Source organism: Cydia splendana, chromosome 17 (assembly GCF_910591565.1).
Source record: "Cydia splendana chromosome 17, ilCydSple1.2, whole genome shotgun sequence".
Classification (NCBI taxonomy): domain Eukaryota; kingdom Metazoa; phylum Arthropoda; class Insecta; order Lepidoptera; family Tortricidae; genus Cydia; species Cydia splendana.
Genome location: NC_085976.1, coordinates 14136535 through 14160849, shown reverse-complemented (window position 1 = coordinate 14160849; position 24315 = coordinate 14136535). Strand labels below are relative to the sequence as shown.

Below are 24315 nucleotides of genomic sequence, written 5' to 3'. Positions count from 1 at the left end.
GATAAGGTATACAACACACTATGTTGTGACTCCACAGATGTAAAAAAATAGTGGTATTTGGCCCAATCCCATTATAGGAGCTGTAAAACTGCATACCTCCTATGATGGGACAATTGACATAATGATGCTTGCCATGCCATAATTTCATGTTTTAAACAATACAGAAGTAAAATGTAGTTACGAAATATGTCAACCAGGAGGTATTCTCGGACTTAGGATAAATTAATATCGTTTTTCCAAACTTTTATTTAACTTGCCTTGTTAGTTAGTGTGGGTCAAATCTTGGTAGCTGAATTTGACCCACTTTTCGATTTCCGATTCAGTTGTAATTTTGTGTAAGTACGTAATTAAGTATGCAAATCGGATGATAATGCAATATTATGATAACATGGACTTGATCTGATGATGGAGACAGGAGGTGGCCATGGGAACTTTATCGCAATAAACCCTAACTAATTGTGTTTGGGTATATTAGAATTGTCTCGATGAATCTAATACAAAAATAATTGGCTGTGGAAAGAAAATTACATTCAGCGATAAAAGCTTATACCAAAAATTGATTTTTTTGCCATAACTTATTCCCCATTTCAAAATTTTATACTGATAGAGCAATGTCCATTATAGGGGGCCCATTACTGGATCCACGTCCATTACCGGGGGCCCATTACTGGAGCTTTGGTGTCCATGACTGGAGAAAAAAAGCATAGTTTTAATTTGTTAATTATGTGGAAACTCATTGCAGTATCTTTGATACAACACGCCTAAAACATGAAAGGCGGATAGGACTTTCATCTTTTAACACGCTAAGCGGAGGACCATTTACATGTACAAGGGAAATATCATAAATACTCCAAATTTCCTCTTAAATGTCCCATGACTGGTGCTGTTACTATACCAACCATCGGCAAATAGTTGATAATGCCGGCACCGGCGCTGGCGCAGTAGACGCGGTGATTAGTATTATCCATCAGTGGTCCATCACAACATAATGGACATTTGCATAAACACTTCACAAGCCAAGCCAAGCCACGCAGTGACACAGTTTTTTTGCTACTGACGTTATCCGACGACTGACTTCGTGATTTGTTTGTTCTTTTCCGTTTAACATGTTGGGGAAATATTTAAATAAGGTAGAGTCTGACCAAGTTAACTCTGCATGAAATTTGCAATGACGACGTGTGGAAATGTCATCATAAATGTCGAATTTCTATGAAAATATATTTCTAATAAAAGCTTCGACGGATAGAAAATCACAAAGTGGATTGTTGGGGGTAGACAAGGGATTGGTATGTGTATAATATACTGTATATTCCTTTGGCAACTCCATATTTTCTTTTAACGAAGTTCAAAACCAAAGTTACTCACGGTGGGTAAAAATAACTGTATTCTCGTTGCCAGGGAGGTATTTAGTTAATAATGAGCAACTTTTACTATGGGACCAACTCTGAAATCGCGACAATATTTTTACCCTCCCATAGAAAATGGACCAGCTTAATATGTATGAAACAGAGTTGGGCAAAAATTAACTTGAATAAGAATAAGAATAAAAACAGAAATTTTATTCTTATTCAAATCAATTTGAATTAGAATAATTCTTGCACTAGTTATTTTAGAATAAAATTAAGGTGAATAAATCATGTGACTTTTATTTTAAATGCGGAATAAAAAACAGAATAATTATTCTAGAAGTGAGGCTATTCTAAGGTTTTATTCAATTAAAATGTTATTTAGAATTAAGTTAATTTTTGTAGTACAATTGGTTAAATTTTGTAAGTTGATTTTCACCCTTCTATTTAAAAGTCGAATTGATTTGATATTTGTTACTTTAGTTTAGGTATAGGTACACATTGAAGAGTTCCGCTATACGCTATCTAGTTCTATCATCCGATCAGGGTGCTTAGCCAACATGCCAAATGTTGACGCTCCGTAGAGTTGCGCAGGCTCTCTCTATCACTCTTACATATTAGTGCGATACAGAGACAGATAGCGTTTCGTTGTCGTAGCGCAAACGATTGGGTGCCTAGCTAAGATGCCAATTTTTGTTTTTAATTTAATAACCAAATCATAAGGTACAATTTAGCTGTTTTAGCGCTTTCTGTCTCTATCACTCTTACATATTAGTGCAATAGAGAGACAGAGATAGCGTTTCGTTGTCGTAGCGCAAACGATTGGCATGTTGGCTATGCACCCAAGGTGCTAAGCAAAGATGTCAATTTTTGTTTTTAATTTCATAACCAAATCATTAAGTAAATTTAGATTTTCTGGGGGCCTAGCCAAGATGCCAATAGCTTGTGCTCCGACAACGAAGCACTTTCTGTCTCTATCACTCTTAGATATTAGTGCGATAGAGGGACAGAGATACCGTTTCGTTCTCGTAGCGCAAACGATTGGCATATTGGCTACGCACCCAAGGTGCCTAGCCAAGATGTCAATTTTTGTTTTTAATTTAATAACCAAATCTTTGGGTACAATTTAGCTGTTCAGGGGGCCTAGCCAATATGCCAATCGCTTGCGCTCCGTCAACGAAGCGCTTTCTGTCTCTATCACTCTTACATATTAGTGCGATAGAGAGACATATAGCGTTTTGTTGTCGTGGCGCAAACGTTTGGCATGTTGGGTACGCTTCCATGTGCCTTACCAAGATTCCAATTTTTGTTTTTAATTTAATAACCAAATTAGGTAAATTTAGCTGTTCTGGGGGCCTAGCCAACATGCCAATCGCTTGCGCTCCAACAACGAAACGCTTTCTGTCTCTATCACTCTTATATATAAGTGCGATAGAGAGACAGAGAGAGCGCTTCGTTGTCGGAGTGCAAACTATTGGCATAATGGCTAGGCCCCCAGAACAGCTAAATTGTATCCAAAGATTTGGTTATTAAATTAAAAACAAAAATTGTCATCTTGGCTAGGCACTTTGGGTTCGTAGCCAGTATGCCAATCGTTTGCGCTACGACAACTAAACGCTATCTCTGTCTCTCTATCGCACTAATATGTAGGGGTGATAGACAGAAAGCGCTTCGTTGTTGGAGCGCAAGCGATTGGCATGTTGACTAGGCCCCCAGAACGGTCAAATTTACCTGATGATTTGATTATTAAATTAAAAACAAAAATTGACATCTTGGCTAGGCATCTTGGGTGCATAGCCAACATGCCAATCGTTTGCGCTACGACAACGAAACGCTATCTCTGTCTCTCTATCGCACTAATATGTAAGTTCGTTGTTGGAGCCCAGGCGATTGGCATGTTGGCTAGGCCCCCAGAACAGCTATACCTAATGTGTGGTTATTAAAATAAAAACAAAAAATTGGCATCTTAGCTAGGCATATTGGGAGCGTAGCCAACTTGCCAAACGTTTGCGCTAAGATAACAAATGCTATCTTTGTCGCTCTATCGCACTAATATGTAAGAGTGATAGAGACAGAAAGCGCTTCGTTGTTGGAGCGCAAGCGATTGGCATGTTGGCTAGGTCTCCAGAACAGCTAAATTTACGTAATGATTTGGTTATTAAATTAAAAACAAAAATTGCCATCTTGGCTAGGTTCCTTGGGTTCGTAGCCAATATGCCAATCGTTTGCGCTACGACAACTAAACGCTATCTCTGTCTCTCTATCGCACTAATATGTAGGAGTGATAGACAGAAAGCGCTTCGTTGTCGTAGCGCAAACGATTGGCATGTTGGCAATGCACCCAAGATGCCTAGCCAAGATGTAATTTTTTGTTTTTAATTTAATAATCAAATCATCAGGTAAATTTAACCGTTCTGGGGGCCTAGTCAACATGCCAATCGCTTGCGCTCCAACAACGAAGCGCTTTCTGTCTATCACTACTACATATTAGTGCGATAGAGAGACAGAGATAGCGTTTAGTTGTCGTAGCGCAAACGATTGGCATACTGGCTACGAACCCAAAGTGCCTAGCCAAGGTGACAATTTTTGTTTTTAATTTAATAACCAAATCTTTGGATACAATTTAGCTGTTCTGGGGGCCTAACCATTATGCCAATAGTTTGCACTCCGACAACGAAGCGCTCTCTCTGTCTCTCTATCGCACTTATATATAAGAGTGATAGAGACAGAAAGCGCTTCGTTGTTGGAGCGCAAGCGATTGGCATGTTGGCTAGGCCCCCAGAACAGCTAAATTTACCTAATTTGGTTATTAAATTAAAAACGAAAATTGGCATCTTGGCAAGGCACATGGAAGCGTACCCAACATGCCAAACGTTTGCGCCACGACAACAAAACGCTATATGTCTCTCTATCGCACTAATATGTAAGAGTGATAGAGACAGAAAGCGCTTCGTTGTTGGAGCGCAAGCGATTGGCATGTTGGCTAGGCCCCCAGAACAGCTATACCTAATGTATGGTTATTAAAATAAAAACAAAAAATTAGCATCTTAGCTAGGCACATTGGAAGCGTAGCCAACATGCCAAACGTTTGCGCTAAGACAACAAATGCTATCTTTGTCGCTCTATCGCACTAATATGTAAGAGTGATAGAGACAGAAAGTGCTTCGTTGTTGGAGCGCAAGCGATTGGCATGTTGGCTAGGTCTCCAGAAGAGCTAAATTTACGTAATGATTTGGTTATTAAATTAAAAACAAAAATTGTCATCTTGGGTAGGTTCCTTGGGTTCGTAGCCAATATGCCAATCGTTTGCGCTACGACAACAAAACTCTATCTCTGTCTCTCTATCGCACTAATAGGTAAGAGTGATAGAAACAGAAAGCGCTTTGTTGTTGGAGCGCAAGCGATTGGCATGTTGACTAGGCCCCCAGAACGGTTAAATTTACCTGATGATTTGATTATTAAATTAAAAACAAAAATTGGCATCTTGGCTAGGCACCTTGAGTGCGTAGCCAACATGCCAATGGGTTGCGCTACTTCAACGAAACGCTACCTCCGTCTCTCTATCGCACTAATATGTAAGAGTGATAGAGACAAAGCGCTTCGTTGTCGGAGCGCAAACGATTGGCATCTTGGCTAGGCCCCTAGACCAGTTAAATTGAACCTAATGATTTGATTAGTAAATTAAAAATAATACGGTTACTGAAACTATGCGTTATGCGACAGTCAATTTGTAAGATTTTATTCCATAAAATAGGTATAAATTAGACAAGAGACTAACTACTATTACATCTACCTAACTATACGTAATTAGTACCTATACGGTACCCGAACTACATTTTTATTCGTGGAATATTATTTAAATTAAAAATCATGATTATATTTATTTGATTAAGAATAAGTTATTCTCATTCAATTTTTTCTCATACGAATTATTCCCGACCAAAATTATTTGAATATTTTTGACGGGAATAAAATCGAGATGATTTTATTCCTACGAATTCTTATTCAAATAATGATTTTATTCTTGAATGCCCAACACTGGTATGAAACAGCCAAATATTTTTTTCGCGATTTCGGAGTTGGTCCCATAGTACCTAAAAGGTGCTCAGTATCCCAAAAGCGGCTGGCAACGGGAATGCAGTTATTTTTTAGCCAACCTGTATATTACTGTCTATCAAAAGAGAACGCAGTTCGATTGTATGCTTGAATGGATGAATGGATGAATAGGTAGTATTTATTTCTGATAATTACAAATCCATTTTATATAAATATTGTTTAGTATTAAAAAAATAAAGTCAAATTTTAATTTTATTACTATACGTAAGTGTTGTTTTTTTACATACCAGAGTGACCACTGACCACTTCCTCGGACACGCTATTAAGAACAGGTTTTTACGTATCACCTAAACTTAAATGATAAATGTAGTTGCTACTTTGTTCCGTGGTTCCGTGCCTCAAATCCCGTTTTATTCTGAACAACGTGCGGAAATTTAATTTTATAACTATTTATTTATGATTTATCGTTGAAGGAAAATATGTGGAGGAAACTGGCCTGTTTCCTCTCAGTATTATGAGGTCAGTCTCTTTCGTAAAAGCTATTGCCCATGCTAACTCTTATAATTACGTTTAGCAATCAATTGTAAAAAAACTAGTAGGCATAAGGTAAATAAGCAGATGACACTGGGACATAGTTAAAAAAAAATTGGGGCCAATCTTACACAGACCTACCTAGCCCAAAACTGAGAAATGCTGATATTATGGGTTCGATTTAGGTGACGATAAACATAAGTATGTTTTATGTAAGTAGGATAAGTATGTAGGTACGTGTATAAAATCCATAAAGGATTACTCACCCTAGACCGGGCCGGGGCCGGGCCGGAGCATCCGGTGCTTCGTTTTCTATGCAAAGCACCACGTGATCAGTGTGATCACCGATCAGCCGTTATAGAAAATGACATGTCGGACGCCTAGCCCCGGGCACGGCCCGGTCTAGTGTGAGTCATCCTTAACTCAGGAATAAATATTCTTAATAAAAACACAAATAAATGCCCTCACCGGGATTCGAACCATGGAACTCCTGCTTCATAGGTAAAATTAAATAAAAGCTCAAAATATAAGACGCGGATCACTTTACGGCGGCTGTGAAATTTCTCTCGAAAGCACGTCACATTGACACCCTACTTTCAATCACCAAAACTTGATTCCGAGACCCCAATGCTTCGAAAGTTGTTACTATATCACCAAAGTCGGAATACTCACTTTGGTGGCGAAATTTGGTATGACCTTAATTAATCGTTGGTAACGATAACAGAGTCCGTTCCGAAACGTGATTTATTAAATTAGTGTTAAACATTTATTTTATCTAAATAGAATTAATCTTAAGAAAATCATTACAATTCATAGACTATAACCGGTTTCTATTGCCGTGTCTGTGCCAATAACGATCGGCCATGACTTCTATTGTCACCATTGCAGTGAGAGCGATACCTACTTCCATTAGATTTTACAACAAAACGGTGATTTGGATACATTTTACTAATGCTTTCATCGTGCCTACAGCTGCCAACTTTCTCGTTAAAATAGCTAGAAAATTTGCCTTTAAAGTCAGAACATTACAAAAATATATAGGTACTTTTAGTATGATAGGATAGCTCGACAGCCAGCTGCCTTTCAGGACAGTAAAGAAAAGTAGTCGGCCAATATTATCAGGTTCCTGCGTCCGACCGAATAGTTAAAACTAGAGACTTTTAATATTTAGGTATTTATAGGTGGTGTCTTTTGACGGAAATGATGGTTGTGTATTAGACAGGTACTTAAGTATGGTGGTGTTCATTTTCTCTTCATAAAAAAATATGACGTATGAGTAAAATAATCTTTATTCACAAATCAATCTATATGTTTATGTTTTAATTTGTAATTATACTAATTATCACTCTTAAAACATAGCTACCGTCTTCTCGGATTAACAGTTTCTTAACGTCAGTATGACTCACGATAGTTTAAATGTAATAAGTACGTGTATTAACATACAGTATGATGATATGTTAGTAAACATAACCGCACTTTTTCCGAGAGAAACTGTTTATTTATGCAGTAGGTAATCGTATGTACAGTCAGCAAAAATAGTAGCGTATAAAAGGCAGGCAGAAAAAATAACTGCCACCCTCTAAAACTTACTTTTTCAAGTAGAGATATAGTTTGTCAAAGGACTGTCTCATTTCAAACATAGACCGAGAGAATCATACTATCTTTGTCTTACACTAGTACTATTAGCACCCAAAAGAAAAGGATGAGTATAGTTTAGTTTTTTCGGGTTCCGTACCTCAATGGGAAAAAACGGAACTATAGGATCACTCGTGCGTCTGTCTGTCTGTCCGACCATCCCCCCCCCCTTTATCTCCGAAACTACTGGGTCTAAGATATCTTACCAATAAATGACAGGAAAACGTATTAGAAATGTGCAGTCAAGCGTGAGTCGGAGTTAATGACTTAGTTTTTACTTTTTTAGGTTGGAATTGGACTCATTGAACATTTCACGTTCAAAAGTCTAGGTCTATACCGAAATTAATTTGTAGCTACTAGCTAAGTTGTTCATATGTTTATTTTAAGACTGTTTGTTTCTCAATAAAACAAAAAAAAAAAAAAAAAAGTATCTGCGATCCTCTAATGCAGCGGTCGGCAACCAGCGGCCCGCGAGCCTCCCTGGCTATTTTGTATGTAATAATAACAAACGACAATGTCTGATAAAGTCATAAATATTAACAAAGTGCGGCCATTAAAGGGGCCCACTGATTAACAGTCCGCCGGACGGTATCGGCCTGTCAGTTAGAACAAAATTTTGACAGTTCCGAACAACTGACAGGCCGATACCGTCCGGCGTACTGTTAATCAGTGGGCCCCTTTAATGGCGTCATTCATATACGCGCTACATGTCTCAATTAGCGGTATATCTTAAAGGCTTGGCCACACACAGAGCGCAACGCAGCGCCGCGTCCGCGCCGCGTGATGCCGACGCGAAGCCTGGTCAAACAGGGCGCGCGCCGATCGCGCCGGCCTCACGCTCTCAACACGCCCTCAAGGCGCGCGTGAACGCGGCGCGGCCGCGCGGGAACGCGGCGCACCGCTCGCTGCCTACGTCCGATCCTACTGACGTGACCTTGCGCGACGCGGCGGGCCGCCGCGTTCGCTCGGCGCAGCGCTGCGCACGCGCCGCGCGGACGCAATGGGCCGCGCGGCGCGGGGCGCGACAGAAGCGGGGCGTGATACCGGCGGGACGCAGTCTGTTTGACGTCGGTAACCTGTTAGCATGTGCCGCGGTCGCGCGGCGTGGACGCGGCGCTGCGTCGCGCTCTGTATGTGGCCAAGCCTTAAGCCGTAGGTTCAGAGAGCGGAGTTTTTGAAAAATCGTACCACTTTATTAGATCACAATACGGTTGGCGAAAATTTAATTACCTAGCAATCTTGAGGATTTTCTCTAGTTCCTTCATCGCTTCGAATCCGGATTTTTTGGCTTTAACTCTATAGAAAAAAAAAATACAGTTAAAAATTATAGCTAAAAATAAATCCATCTGATCCATCTCGCTCACGCTTACGCTCAGTGAGAGTGAAGAACACGAACCTATACGGGGTCTTATTCTGTCATTTTGATATATATGTATTTGTAAGAAAGGTATAAAATATAAATTAACTAATTGACCTAAATATTTAATTTCTGAATTGGGAGGCCTTTGCCCAGCAGTGGGACACAACACAACAGGCTAACAAATAATAATTATATAATAATAACTAATTGAGGCTTGTCTACAGTTTTATAAGGTAATTATTTTGCGTATAGAGGTATATCATATAATATATATATCTGATATAATTTCAGTGTTCCGTGCAAAACTTTGTTCACGGAACACTTATGGGATCACTTCGGTCTTGCAAAACCCAATACTTACTGATACTGTGTAGGCACACAGTCAGCAGCAGAAGTTGCTAAGCGGGCGAGGTGTTCAAAATTATCTTGACGCGACTTTATTGTTAAGAGAATAAGAGCGTGTCAAGGTAATTTTGAACACCTCGCCCGCTTAGCAACTTCTGCTGCTGACTGTACATACTCGTATTGTTGAGATATGTATGTATATGAAGAGTGCAGACAGCCGAATGTTGGAAGTAGGTACCTACATTCGGTACGTAATGAAGAGAAAGTCTACCGCAGAACCATTTTGAAATGAAACCTGCAGATTATCGATGGCATACATCAGCGGTCGGCAACCTTTTAGCAGCTAAGGGCCACATAGCCCACATGGCAGTTAACGAAGTGGACGCGGGCCCCACTTTGTTAATATTGATGACTTTATCAGACATTGTTGTTTGTCAATATTACATACACAATAGCCAGGCAGGCTCGCGGGCCGCAAGTGAGAGGTTCGCGGGCCGCATTGCGGCCCGCGTGCCGCTTGTTGCCGACCGATGGCATACATCATTTTCGTGTGCCACAACTTGATGTGTATGTACAAATCCGACCTTATGTACTTTCTGTATCTCGTAAAATTCGGTGCATTCGGGTCGCTGCAGTAGCGTCGGAGCAGTAGTGCAGCTGCGGTCAGAAATGGAATGTTACCTTTAGGTAATTAAGTACTAAATACTATAGGACAATTTTACACAGATCGACCTAGTCCCACAGTAAGCTCAATAAGGCTTGTGTTGTGGGTACTAGACGACGATATAATTATATAATATACACACATGTATAAATATTTACTTATATACATAGAAAACATCTATAACTCAGGAACAAATATTTGTGATAAACACACAAATAAATGCCCTCACCAGGATTCGAACCCGGGACCTCCTGCATCGTTAGTGGAATCAGTGGAATGTCATCCCAGTCGATCCCAGTGCGCCCTCACGAACGGCAGAGGGTGAAACGCCGGAGTGGGTTTAGTGGGTAGAGCCAAATTCTCCCCCTCTCTTGCCAGGAGGGGGGAAAGGAGCGGCGAGTCCCACACACTGTGCATAAACGCATTCCCACTCCGTCAAAAAAAAAGGGTCACTACCGACTAGGCTAGGAGGCCGTCAACATTTAGAACGCCGCGCGTATCGTGCGCGGCGCGTCATCGTTAACCTTGCTGGAATGCACGAAGGTTGATATTGGGCTGTAGCCGCGCGCGTCAGTTGACGTTGGCGGTCAAAAGGTTAAATGGTAATTATACCTAGGTATTACCGGCATGACAACACATTATTGTAACTACTATAATAATATTACTTAGGTAGAGACATACTCAATCTTTTAGAAGATGCAAACACAAATTCTTCTTTCGAAACAAAAACTACGAGTAAGTACCTAATAGTTTAATTACGATTGTGTCCTGACGTAATATCACAACACAACACACGATTTCGTTATTCGAAACATAGTCAATCTAAGTCTAAGTAAAACTAACTCAATGTTTCTCTGTTCAAATAGTGGAGCATTTATACTTGGTCAAGCAGATCTTGTCAGTAGAAAAAGGCGGCAAATTTGAAAAATGTAGACGCGAAGGGATATCGTCTTATAGAAAATTTGAATTTCGCGCCTTTTTCTACTGACAAGATTTGCTTGACCATCTATATAACGGCATCGTCAATATCTTATATTAGTGACGATGCATTGTTAAAGTGTTTCTCACGGATGGGATGGTCGCGGCTGTATCACTCTTGCATCTCGCACTTAGACATTTGATAGAACGTGAAAGCCGCGGTGACAGACTGGCAGATGATAAAGGGCATCTTAAGTAGCACCTCGAAACGAATCTGGTGAACGAGAATCAGTGATGTAACTGCAAGGAGGTATGGGCCTCTCGCCCGAGCGCCTCCCAATTTGACCGAGAGGCCGAAAGCCTGGGCTTGGGCCTAGGCCCGCGGGTGTCAGAACTGACAACATACCCACCTACTATATTTACACAACTGCCTGGTAGCGAAAATACGAATGGTAGGTACCTAATCAATAATCATCGCGGAGATCGCACGCAATCAAAATGATTTAGTAATTGTTTAGTTCAAGTAAAAAAAAATAGTCACGATAATATTTATAGGTAAAGGATGACTCACGCAAGATCGCTTACTTTTCTATGACATGACAGGTGATCACGTGATGCTTGCTATAGAAAACGATGCGCCGGAAGCTCCGGCCCGGACAAGGCCCGGTCTAACGTGAGTCATCCTTAAATCACAATGTTTACCGGAAAATATATTCTTATGAGGTGCTAAAACAAATATTATGAGTATTACGGAGCACCTAATAGCGAAAACAAGTTTTCCTCTTATTTGCCTATCGATTCAAGCTTTAACCCATATTTTTTCCATATTATCCTAAAAATGTATGTAGGTACCTAGTACCTACTTCAGTATTTAAGATACAACGAGAAAATGCCGCCAGCATACAAGGGCAGCATACTATTTTAAATGAAATAAGCGAAATATATTTAGCGTCATTTGCACCATGCCACTAATCCGGGGTTAAGCGGTTAAAGGTTAAACCGTTAACCCAGTGTAAAATTGTACTGGTTACCATGGTAAGGGGTCATCCATTAATTACGTCACACGTTTAGGGGGAGGGAGGGGGTCAAGAAAATGTGACATATTGTGACATGGGGGAGGGGGGAGACACAAACTTTGTGACGTCACTTTAACTTCATCAGTAACCGAATTTTTTTTTTATTATTTTATTCGCTGTACATTTAAATAACAAGTTTTTAAAACGATAATCGTTTTTATTCTTTTAATTTTCTTTCCTAAGCAGTTTTGGGTTATAAAATTACTAATATTTATATCGTCAAAAATATTTTGATAAAATATTAATAATACTTAGGTACTTACTTAATTCGATTTGGCGATTTCGTAGAAAAAATGTGACGTCACACTAGGGGGGAGGGGTTTGCCAAATGTGACCAAATGTGACAAGGGGGGGGAGGGGTCAAAAAACCTAGAAATTCGTGTGACGTAATTAATGGATGACCCCTAACTCCAGGTGTAGCCGGTTAACCCGAGTTAGTGGAATGGTGCAAGTGGCCTTTAGGTATTTTTCCTAATTACGTATAAAACATTGTTAAACAATTACACAATAAAAGCAATAATAAAATTGCAATAAAATGGTTTGCGTTTACTGGAAATTTGTACCGAATATGGAACTGTTACGAGTTTGAACTTAAAACACCTTAAGATACGTTTCGCTGTGTTACTTTGCACATAATAATTTATTGTAGACCAGACCCCCCCCCCCCCCCCTAATTTGAAATGACGTAATTTATGAATAGCCCCGAGGTAGCGCTACTCTAACCACCCCATCAGTTCCTCCATGAAGCCTAGCAAGTTTTCAGGTTGCTGACTGCCTCTTTTAGTATGCTCGGAGTCCCTAGGTATTTGCTCCTGTATGCTTCTTCCCAAGTAATTAAACATATTACCTATATGTACTTATTGAATCCTTTATCAGTGACCGTACCATAATTGTAGTATATTAGACTATAGATGGATGGTATTACGGTAGGTAATCGGTACCTAGGGGCTATTTATAAATTACGTCATTTCAAATTAGGGGGGGGGTCTGGACATCGGATGATGGTAGCATGACGTAGGAGGAAACGGGGTCATTCGAAGCATGATTTTTGGATGATTTTAGGGGAGGGGGGGTCAAAAGTCGTCAAAAAAAGGGTACGTAATTTATGGACAGCCCCCTACCTCCTTATGTAGACAATTCAGTAGATATAAAATAAAAAAAATATGCGGCTACTAACACACACAATAAGAGCCACCCCACACTAGCGTGACTAGCGTCTTCTGAGCGTCGACATAGTCAACGCTATGGAAAATAGCGTCGCTGCGCAGTTGCGCCAACGTTGCGTCGAGCAGCAGCCATAGAGTTGAGTTGAGTTGTATACGGCGACGCTCGGGAGACGCTTGGGTTGGCCCTAAGTGCACCAAAATGACTTACTTTATTCCGAATCCAAACACAAACGGTCACAATGGCCCATAAACCATAATCACCTTTCAAATCTGCAGTCCTATAGTTTCAACACTGTTTCCCTTTAAAACACTATAGGAAATTAACGTCAGACTGATTGAAATTCACAGACACTAGTAATTAGTATTACACGGTAATAATAGATAGATTTTTTCACAGACACTTATATTACACGGTAGTCGTAAGTAATAATTAAATTGGTAGTGGTAATGGTAGGGAAGCGTGCGCCCGCGCCGGTTCGAGCCTCCGAATGTAGTCTATGCGAGCGGTCAGTGACTGTTAGGGAATGCAATATAACCGAAAACCGAGTATCGGTTTTCATTCGGTTAAACTCGAACTCGAAACCGAATTTCGGTTAAAAACCGAGTATTCTCGACTATGAGTAACACTTATCGATTAAAACAGATAAATGTTATTTTTAGGGTCTTGTACTATCAGTGAAACTCCACAGCAAAGTTTGTTTGTACCTAAGGGAAAACATACAGCAAAACTTTATTGTGGAAATCCATTTTTGTTACTTTCTATAAAAAAATTCTGACGAACACATTGGAATTAAAACTACAAAATAGTTTGGATAGTTATATAATTGTGAAAATTGTGAATCAACAGTAACACATTTAAAACAGAATTTTTATCATAATCATTAAACATAATCGAGATTAAATTACAATCAACATCAATATAAACTTAAAAAAACACAACTAACGCTTTCTCTATTAATAATCAAAATCAACAACATAAATTAAAGATGGTATAGTAGCACTAGTACCTGAAGGCCAATTTTGATGTCAAAGTTTAAGTTTGTATTATCCTTTGGCCTCCTGTGCCTACGCTGCCTGTATACATTAACCTGGGTTAATTTGAGCTACTTTTAATGGAAGTATAATAATATTTTAATAGAATTAATGCGTCTAAGGTAGAATCGCTTAATCTTGATCTGAGCTTATTGCAAAAATACCCAGCTGTTGAAAAAGCTCGCTCCGACTCCACGCTTGTAGGTTTAACTGTCATCAGTAGATCCCGTGTTTTTGTCAAATGATTGCCGCGGCCAGCTCCATTTTCATGTAATGCCATCTCAATATGTACAATATTTGGCAAGCACGAATCGCCTTGAGATGGTTCAGATGCAGGAATCGACGACTTTAAAGCGTATTTTAGTTCTTCTTTAAAGTTTTTAAATGAGGGCGTTTCCGTTTGCGACGATGAAGGGCTTGGCGATGTATTCACATTATTATTGTTAGGCACTTCAGTTCGTTCGTCGTTCGAAACTAATGAAACGATAAAAGACTTTATATTTTCTGTTGACACTCTAGGTAACTCGTACTGCGAATGCTCTTCCTGCAGGTCGTTGAAAAACGTGTTTGGGTTTTCTATATATTTTAGAACTCCTTGTATCAAAAGATATCGCTCAGATATTCTCTTCAGCAGTGCGTTGTACATTTTTCCACCGAAATTTCCGTTAACTGCATGGAGTTTTTTAAACATGTACTTGAAAACGGTGTCTGCTGTTGACAGTGTTGCATCTTGTTGGCATAAAACTTCGACAGAGCTTTTGAGTATCTCCAACACACCATGAACATGTTTTATCAATTCTATTTCACTGTCTGTGAATTGTATACTCGATTTGACATCAATGAGTGATTTCTGAATGCATTCGTACAGCATGATAAATCTCTCCATCATCAAGCACAACGAACTCCAACGTGTTTTACAGTCAAGAACCAAAGACAAGTTTTTTCCAAAAGTATCTACCACGTGCTTCTGTAGAACTTCATCGTTTTTTGTAGGTGATTTGCGAAATATTTTCACCACTTTTCTTATTTTTTCAATTACGGGCATATAGTTTTCATTAATGGGTCTGATGTCCATTTCTGACAAACCTATTTCCATGCCGTCGTCTTCATCGTCGCTGTCATTATCTGATTCATTTTTTTCCGGCTCAGTTTCATCCACAACAGTTTTTTCTTGTTTTTTGTACAACACGTCTATTACGGCCAATTGAATTGCATGCGCAAAACATAGCTGATGGTAAGCTGGTATAGACTTTCCGAGCTTAATCATCACGCTTGCTCCATCAGTAGTGAGAGCAACTATATCCTGAAACGACAGTCCAAACATTTCCAGCCGATCCTTTAAGTGTGTTGCCAGTTTTGTTGCAGTTGCAGATCCATTAATGCGAATTAAACCCAAATTTAAAAATTTGGTAGAGTTTTTAATACAGGGTGAATGTATGTTTACATTCATGTAACGTCGATTTCTTGTCGAAGTCCATTCATCTGCAGTGACCGAAAATTTGTAGCCTTGTTTAGTTAACGTCTTCAACTCGTCGATTATAATTTGAGTAACTGCCAAATATTCTTTCATTACAATCTTTTTTATAGTATGTGGCGACTTTGGAAGCTGGTGGCCACTTTCAATAAACAATTCTCTCAAGTCAGGTGAGGTAGTAAATGTTCTAAATGGAATACCGTCCACAGCCACCATGCGTGAAATTCTTATTTCCAATGAAACCATGATTTTACTTTTTTTTGCAGGAGGTTTATCTTTGTTCCCTGTGTCAGATGTGGCAGAAGCCGTAGCTGCACTAGCTACATTTTTTTCTTGTCCGGTTGATTTAATGCTATGTAGCGCTGACAAATGGTTTCGAAGACTTGATGTACTTCCTCCAGAAGATTTAGAATTTTGAAACACAATGTGCATTTTGCTGAAGTCCCGCTTTTAGACTTGAGAAAATGATTCCAGACGTCACTTGTTGATGGTTTCATAACCGAATGCTCAATGTACTCCTCCATTTTTTTGAACCTATGAAAATGATGATAAATAATATAAGAAAAAATATATAATAAACGTATACATACATATTGAAAATATTTTAAGAATATAAAGTAGTAGGAAACATACCGACTACATGCAAAATTTGCATGTAAATGTCGTCAAAATTCAAATACATAGCATATTACATATATTTATATCTTGAATCTAGTTTTCTATTAATTTATTATAAATTAATGTTAGAGTAAGACCAAGTTAAGTTGGCAGCGATTTTGATAGCACAGACTGTGAATGTGTTATTTTAACCGTCATAATTTCATGGAATTTTGACGTTTAAAACAACACTTGCACATTCTACGTCTCCGCTATCAAAATAGCTTGGTCTAACTCTATATAATCCATCAAATAAGAACAGCAATGAAAGATGTCATAATACAGTCAATACAGATAAAATGAACATCAAAAAATGGTAACATAAATAAGTTAGAATAGACTGACACCTACTTCGCAAAAATATATTTAGTAGGTATACTACATGAAGTATACATATTATAAATACAAAAAATTTAAGCTTACCGTTATCAATAAACACCATTTGCGAAATACTTCACTTCACCAAACCATGTAGTTTTTACAATAATTTAAATTATGGTTGATCCACTAAACTTGAACACTACTACTGTCTACTACACCACCGTCGTCGCGTGAACAATAGGTACTACTTATCAGCCGAAGTTCAAATCCCAACTAATTTAAAAAGCACCATGCCCATAACTCCTTTATTGTTTTGCGAACTGGTATTATTAAGGGATGAGCCATAGAGAGATAAGAATTATCGCTGTTATCGGACCACCCTTTTTTGTCTATTGTTGTCTCTTTCTAAATTCAAATGACCGCGTGGACCTTAAATAAGATCTTAAATTATTAATTTGGTACATAGATTAAAAGAAAACACAATATGTTTTAAAAATATAAAACTCGAAACCGCGGTTTTTAACCGAACTCGACCCCGGTTTTGCATCGGTTGAAAACCGTCGGTTAAACTCGATACTCGGTTTTTTCGTTACTCGGTTGCATTCCCTAGTGACTGTACAGGCGCAAGGTATGGGCGGTAGCGGGACTTGTGGCCGTAGACTATACAGGGTGATCAATCCAAATGGATCAGTAGGGAGAAGTCAGAAACTATGAGAGATAACGATATCTGTTCTTAGGAACCATGGCTTCGATTTTAGATTTAATAATAATTACATTCACACTTTTTTTAACTCTCAGACATAACCGGGAATCGAACCTGGCCGATGTCTCAGGTAAACAATGTTAGGTATAAAAACTGCAAGTTTTTTCGTTGTTGTTACAAGGAACACATTTTTAATACTTTTAAGTAATTGAAAGAAAATCCCAACAATAAGATAATTATTTTTTTCTGTAAATGTTCAAAATGGATGCAAAGATTAATTATTTTGGGTAAAAGTTAATAAGTGTTCCATTTTCAAATTTTAAATAAATTGTCACGCCCGCTGAACGATCGAATGTGTTCTAATTTTAAATAAACGCAATTTGTAATGCATAACATCGATGCAGATGATATGCATAAGTGGTCTATTCAGATAAATGATTCATAATGATGAGTGATGACCGATGCATATTAATGACAACATTTTTCAAATTATTTCAATTGTGGGCATTTCAGTCTAATGTTTATACAAGACTTCATAGCAAAATTTAGTCCTTATACTTTCAGATTCAATTATACAAACAAATACTACACGCGATTACATAAAGAATATTGACCAGGTTCGATTCCCGGTTATGTATGAGAGTAAAAAAAAAGTGTGAATGTCATTATTATTAAATCTAAAATCGAAGCCATGGTTCCTAACAACAGATATCGCTATCTCTCATAGTTTCTGACTTCTCCCTACTGACCCATTTGGATTGATCACCCTGTACAGAGAAATAAGTAATAGTCCGGTGGCCGGCTGCATGAATCCTACTTATAAAAAAATATAGAAAATACCTAATCGGTAGCGGTAGCTGACGTTTAGTAGCTTCAAGTTCAACTGCTCTTGGTCGGCCGCGGCTTAACTTGGCAATTTTTTTGCAAATGGCAAAAAAGTGGTACAAAAATTGATCAATAAAAACCTCATCGAAAAATATAATGAAACTTGTATGGTAGGATAGCTGCCTTTGAGGACAGTAAAAAAAAGTAGTCGTCCTAATCCTATGTTGGATGGTTCCTATGTCCGACTGAATACTTAAAACTAGATAATTATTTTTAATTTTTAGTGTTCTTCTTGTATACTGAAATCTTGCATGCATTCTGTTATTAGTATTGCTGTTTAAAAAATATTTATTCGTGAACCCGCATACTTATCAATGTGGCTCATCAGTGGAGGCATTTTAGGCATTGTAGTGCAGACGTCGCTTACCTATGCTGAGCCCGTACCTTTTGTCACGCATGCTAATTGTTTAATGTTATTTTTATATATTTTGTAACCCGTGCCTTATTTTTTGTGTGATAATAAATAATTCTTTAATTCTGTGACTTGGACCACCTCCAAACAAGTGATCTGGTAGAAATCAAAATTTCGACGCAGAATTTGCCCAATTGACCAATTTACCGGCACAAAAAACTAAATGCTAAATTGCAAATAGCCGCGGAAGCAAAACGGTGAGGCTGCAATTGTCAATCCGGAGTCCGGAGGTCATGTTTGATGATCAGTTTCTTATCTTCATGAGACTCTGTATATACTCAGCCGTCTCAGGGCCGTCTTAAACTATGCTGGGGCCCCTGGGCACATATAAGAGTTTGGGGCCCTTTTGGAAAGTAAAGAAAGCTAATTAAACTAACATTTTTCTACTAATGATCTTCTATTTATTATGGGTAATCAAATATATACTGTTACTGTCTGTCCTTCGGGGCCCCCTGAGGATGGGGGCCCTGGGCACGGGCCCCGTGTGCCCTTATGGTAAAGACGGTACTGTATATACTTACAAAATAGTGTAAGGTAATTTAACTTCGAAAGCGAGATATTAAGGCTAGCGCAAACCGGCGGAGCGCAGCGCAGATCACCGAGGAGGATTTACGCGGCGCAGCGCACACGGGCGAGGTAAAATCCCCCGCGATACCGCGAGCGTCCGCCAGGCCGAGCGCTGGCGGCCGGCGCACCAAGGAGTACTTCGGCGCAGGCCGGGGGATGCCGCGGCATGCCGCCGCGTGTACTCGATCACAAGGGATTAGTGACTAGTGTGCACGAGTTCTCCCCCGTCGTCCCGGCGCTACTCCGGCGCACTCGGGAGGCCTCGGCGCATGCCGGGGGATGCCGCGGCATGCCGGCGCCCACCGCCGCGGTATCCTCTAGCGTGCTCCTCGATGCCGCGGAGTAACAATCCTCCGTGAGGCTCCGAGATCGGTCTCAAAGCATTTAAATTTATACCTGTAGGGTAGGTAATTGAAATAGGGAAGAAAATACATTGATAATTTTAAAGTGATCTGCGCTGCGCTGCGCTCCGCCGGTTTGCGCAGGCCTAGGGCAGGGTTGAGGCGGGACCTGCGATCATATTTATAGCATTTCGCTGGGCGGGACCATTTCGTGGTAAACTATTTATTTATTTTATGTTTAACTTTCTTTATTGTTCTGTACTTGTGTAATAAATGCGTAGATTCTGATTCTGATTCTGATTTTAATTTTATATTTATTGAGAAGTTCAACAGTGTAGAATAGATAATAGCAATTATAAGTATCCACTAAACTAGAAGAAGTTTCTACTGACTGTTAACTTAGTACATAGTAGCAGCAGCGTAAGTTTTGCTAAAGAATGAAGTGCCTCCGCCAGATATTTGCAATTTTCAAAATGATCCCGCTATCGAACATTGAACAAAGTTTGTGGGTTTGGACTTATGTGATGTTTGTCATTTGATACTTAAAGTAACATTTACATTAAAGTTATTATTGTTGTGACGACCAGCCATCGATGTTCATTAATTTAGACGTCTTCAAACCGGTTTGACGGTCAGTGGCACAGGTGAAAGACCACGAGCTTTTATAGCCAAAAACTCGTGGCAACGAGATTTTGACCCAATCCGGTTAAGGATGACTCACGCTAGACGGGGCCGAAGCTTCCGGCGCATCATTTTCTATGGAACGCATCTCGTGATCGCCTGTCTTTTCATAGAAAAGTAAGCGCCGGAAGCTCCGGCCCGGATACGGCCCGGTCTAACGTGAGTCATCCTTGATATGAGGGCCTATTAGAATTTTAACTTCTCACCTTGATTTGTTATTGATTATTGACACGATACGAACTTGGTATAACTTGAAATCTCGAGAGCAAGCGACTAATAATCATGATCAACCACCTAGCCTTTATCCCATTCTGTTTTATAAATTTAAAACGTTTTTGAAGTGTTTTGCATCTATTTTTATTTGAAGGCGATTTTGTTGTTACATTTTTTCTAGCGCCTACAATTATTTTAATAGCAACACTTTCAGATTGACCGCGTGAAATATTTTAAGGGGCCCACTGATTAACAGTCCGCCGGCCGGTATCGGCCTGTCAGTTGCTCGGAACTGTCAAAATTTTGTTCTAACTGACAGGCCGATACCGTCCGGCGGACTGTTAATCAGTGGGCCCCTTTACCGCAGGCACTATTGTCGTTATAGTCGTTTGGCTACTTTGGCTATGTGCACGACTGTAAAGGGATGGCGGCTATGGCCCCATCAGTTACTTGGCAATTGCCATATATATTTACCGTTTAACCTTGTTCTTCCAAATATGTACTTAGGTACTATATGGTGGCATACTTACTATGCCATTGCACTAATCTTAGATCTCTGAAATGCCATCTGTAGCACTCGTATTCCGGCTTCAGAGTAGAACTTACTAGAGTCGGTCTAAACTAACTCTGCAACATGTTTGATAACACAAAAGTGTGGAAGTGTTTTCAGTAAATGACAACCTATGAATTTTTTTACATTATTATATTCGAAGCTCTCAATAGTACCTTAAAATGGGGTGAATAGGGTCAAAACTGAAATTCAAACCTCGATAACATTTTATTTTTACATATGTAAACCGAATGGTGTATATAATAAGTGTTCCGGACGTTTGTATTTTAGTTTTTATTTTATTTTGGGTAGTTCCATTTCATAACTTTGACGATAAAGAGGAAAACCCACCTCACCCCGTAGTGCCTCGTATTTGGGGTGAGAGGGGTTTTCACACAAAGGTGATTTTCGAAGATTGTTGGAGCGATTGTTTTTTATTATGCGTGTTACTATAGCTCCATTCTCTCTCACCACACCCCCCTCTCAAACCTTCTCTCCCCATTCATAACCCACCTCTCCCCGCGAAACCTACTCACCCCGTTTTACGGTACTATTATAACAATTATTTATGTTGTGCTCTATACCAGGGGTGCGAAACTTCTGACTTCGGTCAAACTCGGCTCCGCTCGGCTCATCATTGCTCCGAGCAATTATTAGGGTTGGCACCACTTGCCTTCCTTTTGCGTGCACGACCACAGATAAGATAATCACTTGATTTTTGACAACCCCAAATAGCCGAAAGGGATAGTGCCATATATTAGAATAGGACAGCATGATTCGACCCTGAACCGCTGTCAAACTTCGGTTTTGTAGGAAGTTTCCTTTCTGTACAGTAGTACTATTCTTTATTCTGTGTCTATACGAAGCTCTCCATGTGGTTGGCATTTAACATGTATATTATCTATTTCGGTATCGTATTCGTAGATCTTCCGCAATAAAATTGGAATTAGTTCTCAATTCCGTAATTAATTGTCAGAGTTATAGCTAGAGACATTATATGTTGTTTATGCGGCACGCGCTATTAGCCGCTTTATAAAGCTGGCTCCACATTCTGTTCTGATGTGAAATTTGTCTAAATTAATGTAGACTTTGATTTGACAAAGTGCTGAAGTACCTCTGCATGCAATTGTCATATTTTCATAGGAAGTTGACAAATATGTTGAATATTCTTATGCCTTTATATACCATGCCATCTCCAAGTCATTAAATGTATTAGAAAATAAATACATGTAATATTGATACGGATTTGAAATAGGCAAGTCAGTGGAAATCGAGTTCTGTGGACACCCCCGCCGGTAGGTACTGATTAAAATAGCAGACTTGGTTTAACATTACATCTAAAGACTTTTATGTAGTAGAAGAACTGAGTTGCGAGACTTTTTACATCTTTTTACATGTAATGTTTTTGATGGGATTAGAACATATCGGCAACGATAACGCCACCGTTGAAAGGCAGCAGATTTATATTCATAATATCAGTTTATTTATCAAATTGTGAAGTTTTGCTCTAGAGGGAACCTCCTTCCCTTCAGAGTAAAACTTCACAATTTTAAAAGAAAAGTTTTCCTTTTATTTGTGCTAATGTGGAGCTTGCTTAATAGTGATATTTCCGTACGGCAGAGGGACAGCGATCTCCTTTAAATATAGCGGCGCGTGCCAATCTATAAATACAAGAATAGAAACAGCGGTTTGAAGTTATTCATTTATTTGCCTATTTACAATATTTACAAGATGAGCCTCATGTCATGAGCTCGGGAATATATTCTGGCTAATGAGTTTAAATGTAGGTTACAGAATAGCTGAGGTCGCGTGTCTAATAAGAAAATACGACAGTTCAGTGGAAATATTCCACCAGCTTTAAAAGGCTAAAGGGTTCAAAATACCAGTCACAATTTTATTTTACTCGTTTTTAGGTAGGGACTTGTAGAAAGGATAGGGGACACGTACTTTTAGTAAAATGAAGTAAGATCGAAAAGGATAATGAAGCCTCCATTAAATTAAAGGGTCAAATTATTTCTTTGAGTAGGTATCGAGACATTCCTTTTTTTAGGGTCCGTAGATCCGTACCTACTCAGTAATTCACTGCACTTTGTCTGTGTCTTTCATCAACTTAAAGTTTCATTAACTCTGCACCAAATTGGTAGTCTTGTTTCGTGCACTGGCAGTCGTCCGTTTAATATCACATCAACCGCCATTTGTACCGCAGTTTACACGTTACGAGCACTTCTAAGACACCAGACTCAGGACCCGCAATTTGGGTTTCCACCGAGGTATAAGCATGCCTCCTCTTCTTTATCGGTAAGATATTTTGTGCTCCACTTGACATCTTGCTACGACAGGCTAAGGCAAAACACCACTCATGGCTCTTCCAGTATCGACGGTTATCCGCTCCGATATAGGAGCTGAGCACGATAACTAGTTGACAGTAGGACTGGATTTCCGCCTAGGCCCACAAGGGCCTAGGGGCCCAGGCAACCGAGCAATAGTTTTGAGATGGAGAAGAGGGGCCTCCTAAATTTCAAGTTGCATACCAAGGGCCTAGGGGCTCTAGGTCTCAAATCCGGGCCTAGTTGACGGCTAGTTAGACAAGAGCGATCGTTGTCGCTGCTGCGAAGGTTAGTGCATGGCCAGTGCGAACAACACCGCAAGAGCCGCAACAGCTGGCACAGAGCGAAGGATGCCAGTAGCGGACGGCGCTGGCGATTGGTCGCGTTGCATCGCTTCCATCTCACCCACACCTGTGGAAGAATATCACGGTTAATAAATAATACACTGCAGGCAAATGGTGTCTAAATATAATGGTTTCGATCCCCCGGTCAAAAGCGATATACACATTCAAGGGATCTTAGTGTATGCCGCGATTTTGTGGTTCTCATAATAGATGGTTCGAAGAGAGTTACAGTAAACACCCCTCCAATACGCCTTTTACACAACGTGCAATGTTTTTTTGATCAATTTACTGTCTGTGACAAAAATCGCAATATCTTTCCCTGCAAGGAGTTCTGCTTTATGAACGGGTCTTCTGAGTCCTCTGTAACACGGCAGATGTATGGCAGATGTATGGACCACTGTGAGTCGGCATGAGAGCTCCGAGCTTCACCCGTGACATCACAAACCTTCTAAGGAGCGCTGGACTATCTTACAATAAGCCAGTTGCAAATATTCTCTTTAATCAACTTACTGTCTGTGATGACGAGCGTAAACACCATCTCTCGCTGCAAGGAGTCTTCTGTGAAGGGGTCTGTATCTTTTTTTAAGTCCGCTGTAACACGTCAGAAGTATTGACCACTGTGGGTGTGGGTGTGTGGGTGTTTGTGGGTGTGGGATGAGAGCGCCGAGCGTGAGCCGTGACGTCACAAACCTTCTAAAGTTGTAAATATTC

General features: G+C 39.7%; 1 protein-coding gene across 2 annotated transcripts in view; it reads right to left on the bottom strand.

The window, feature by feature from the left end:
• Positions 1-22676: 22676 nt before the first annotated feature.
• LOC134798848 (hemicentin-2-like) overlaps positions 22677-24315 on the bottom strand; it is a 33487-nt gene continuing 31848 nt past the window's right edge. For both annotated transcript variants that reach the window (XM_063771240.1, XM_063771239.1), the window contains exon 7: positions 22677-23671. In XM_063771240.1, the coding sequence (XP_063627310.1) occupies positions 23550-23671 (122 nt within the window). In that variant the 3' untranslated portion in view covers positions 22677-23549. The remainder of the gene's footprint in view (positions 23672-24315) is intronic.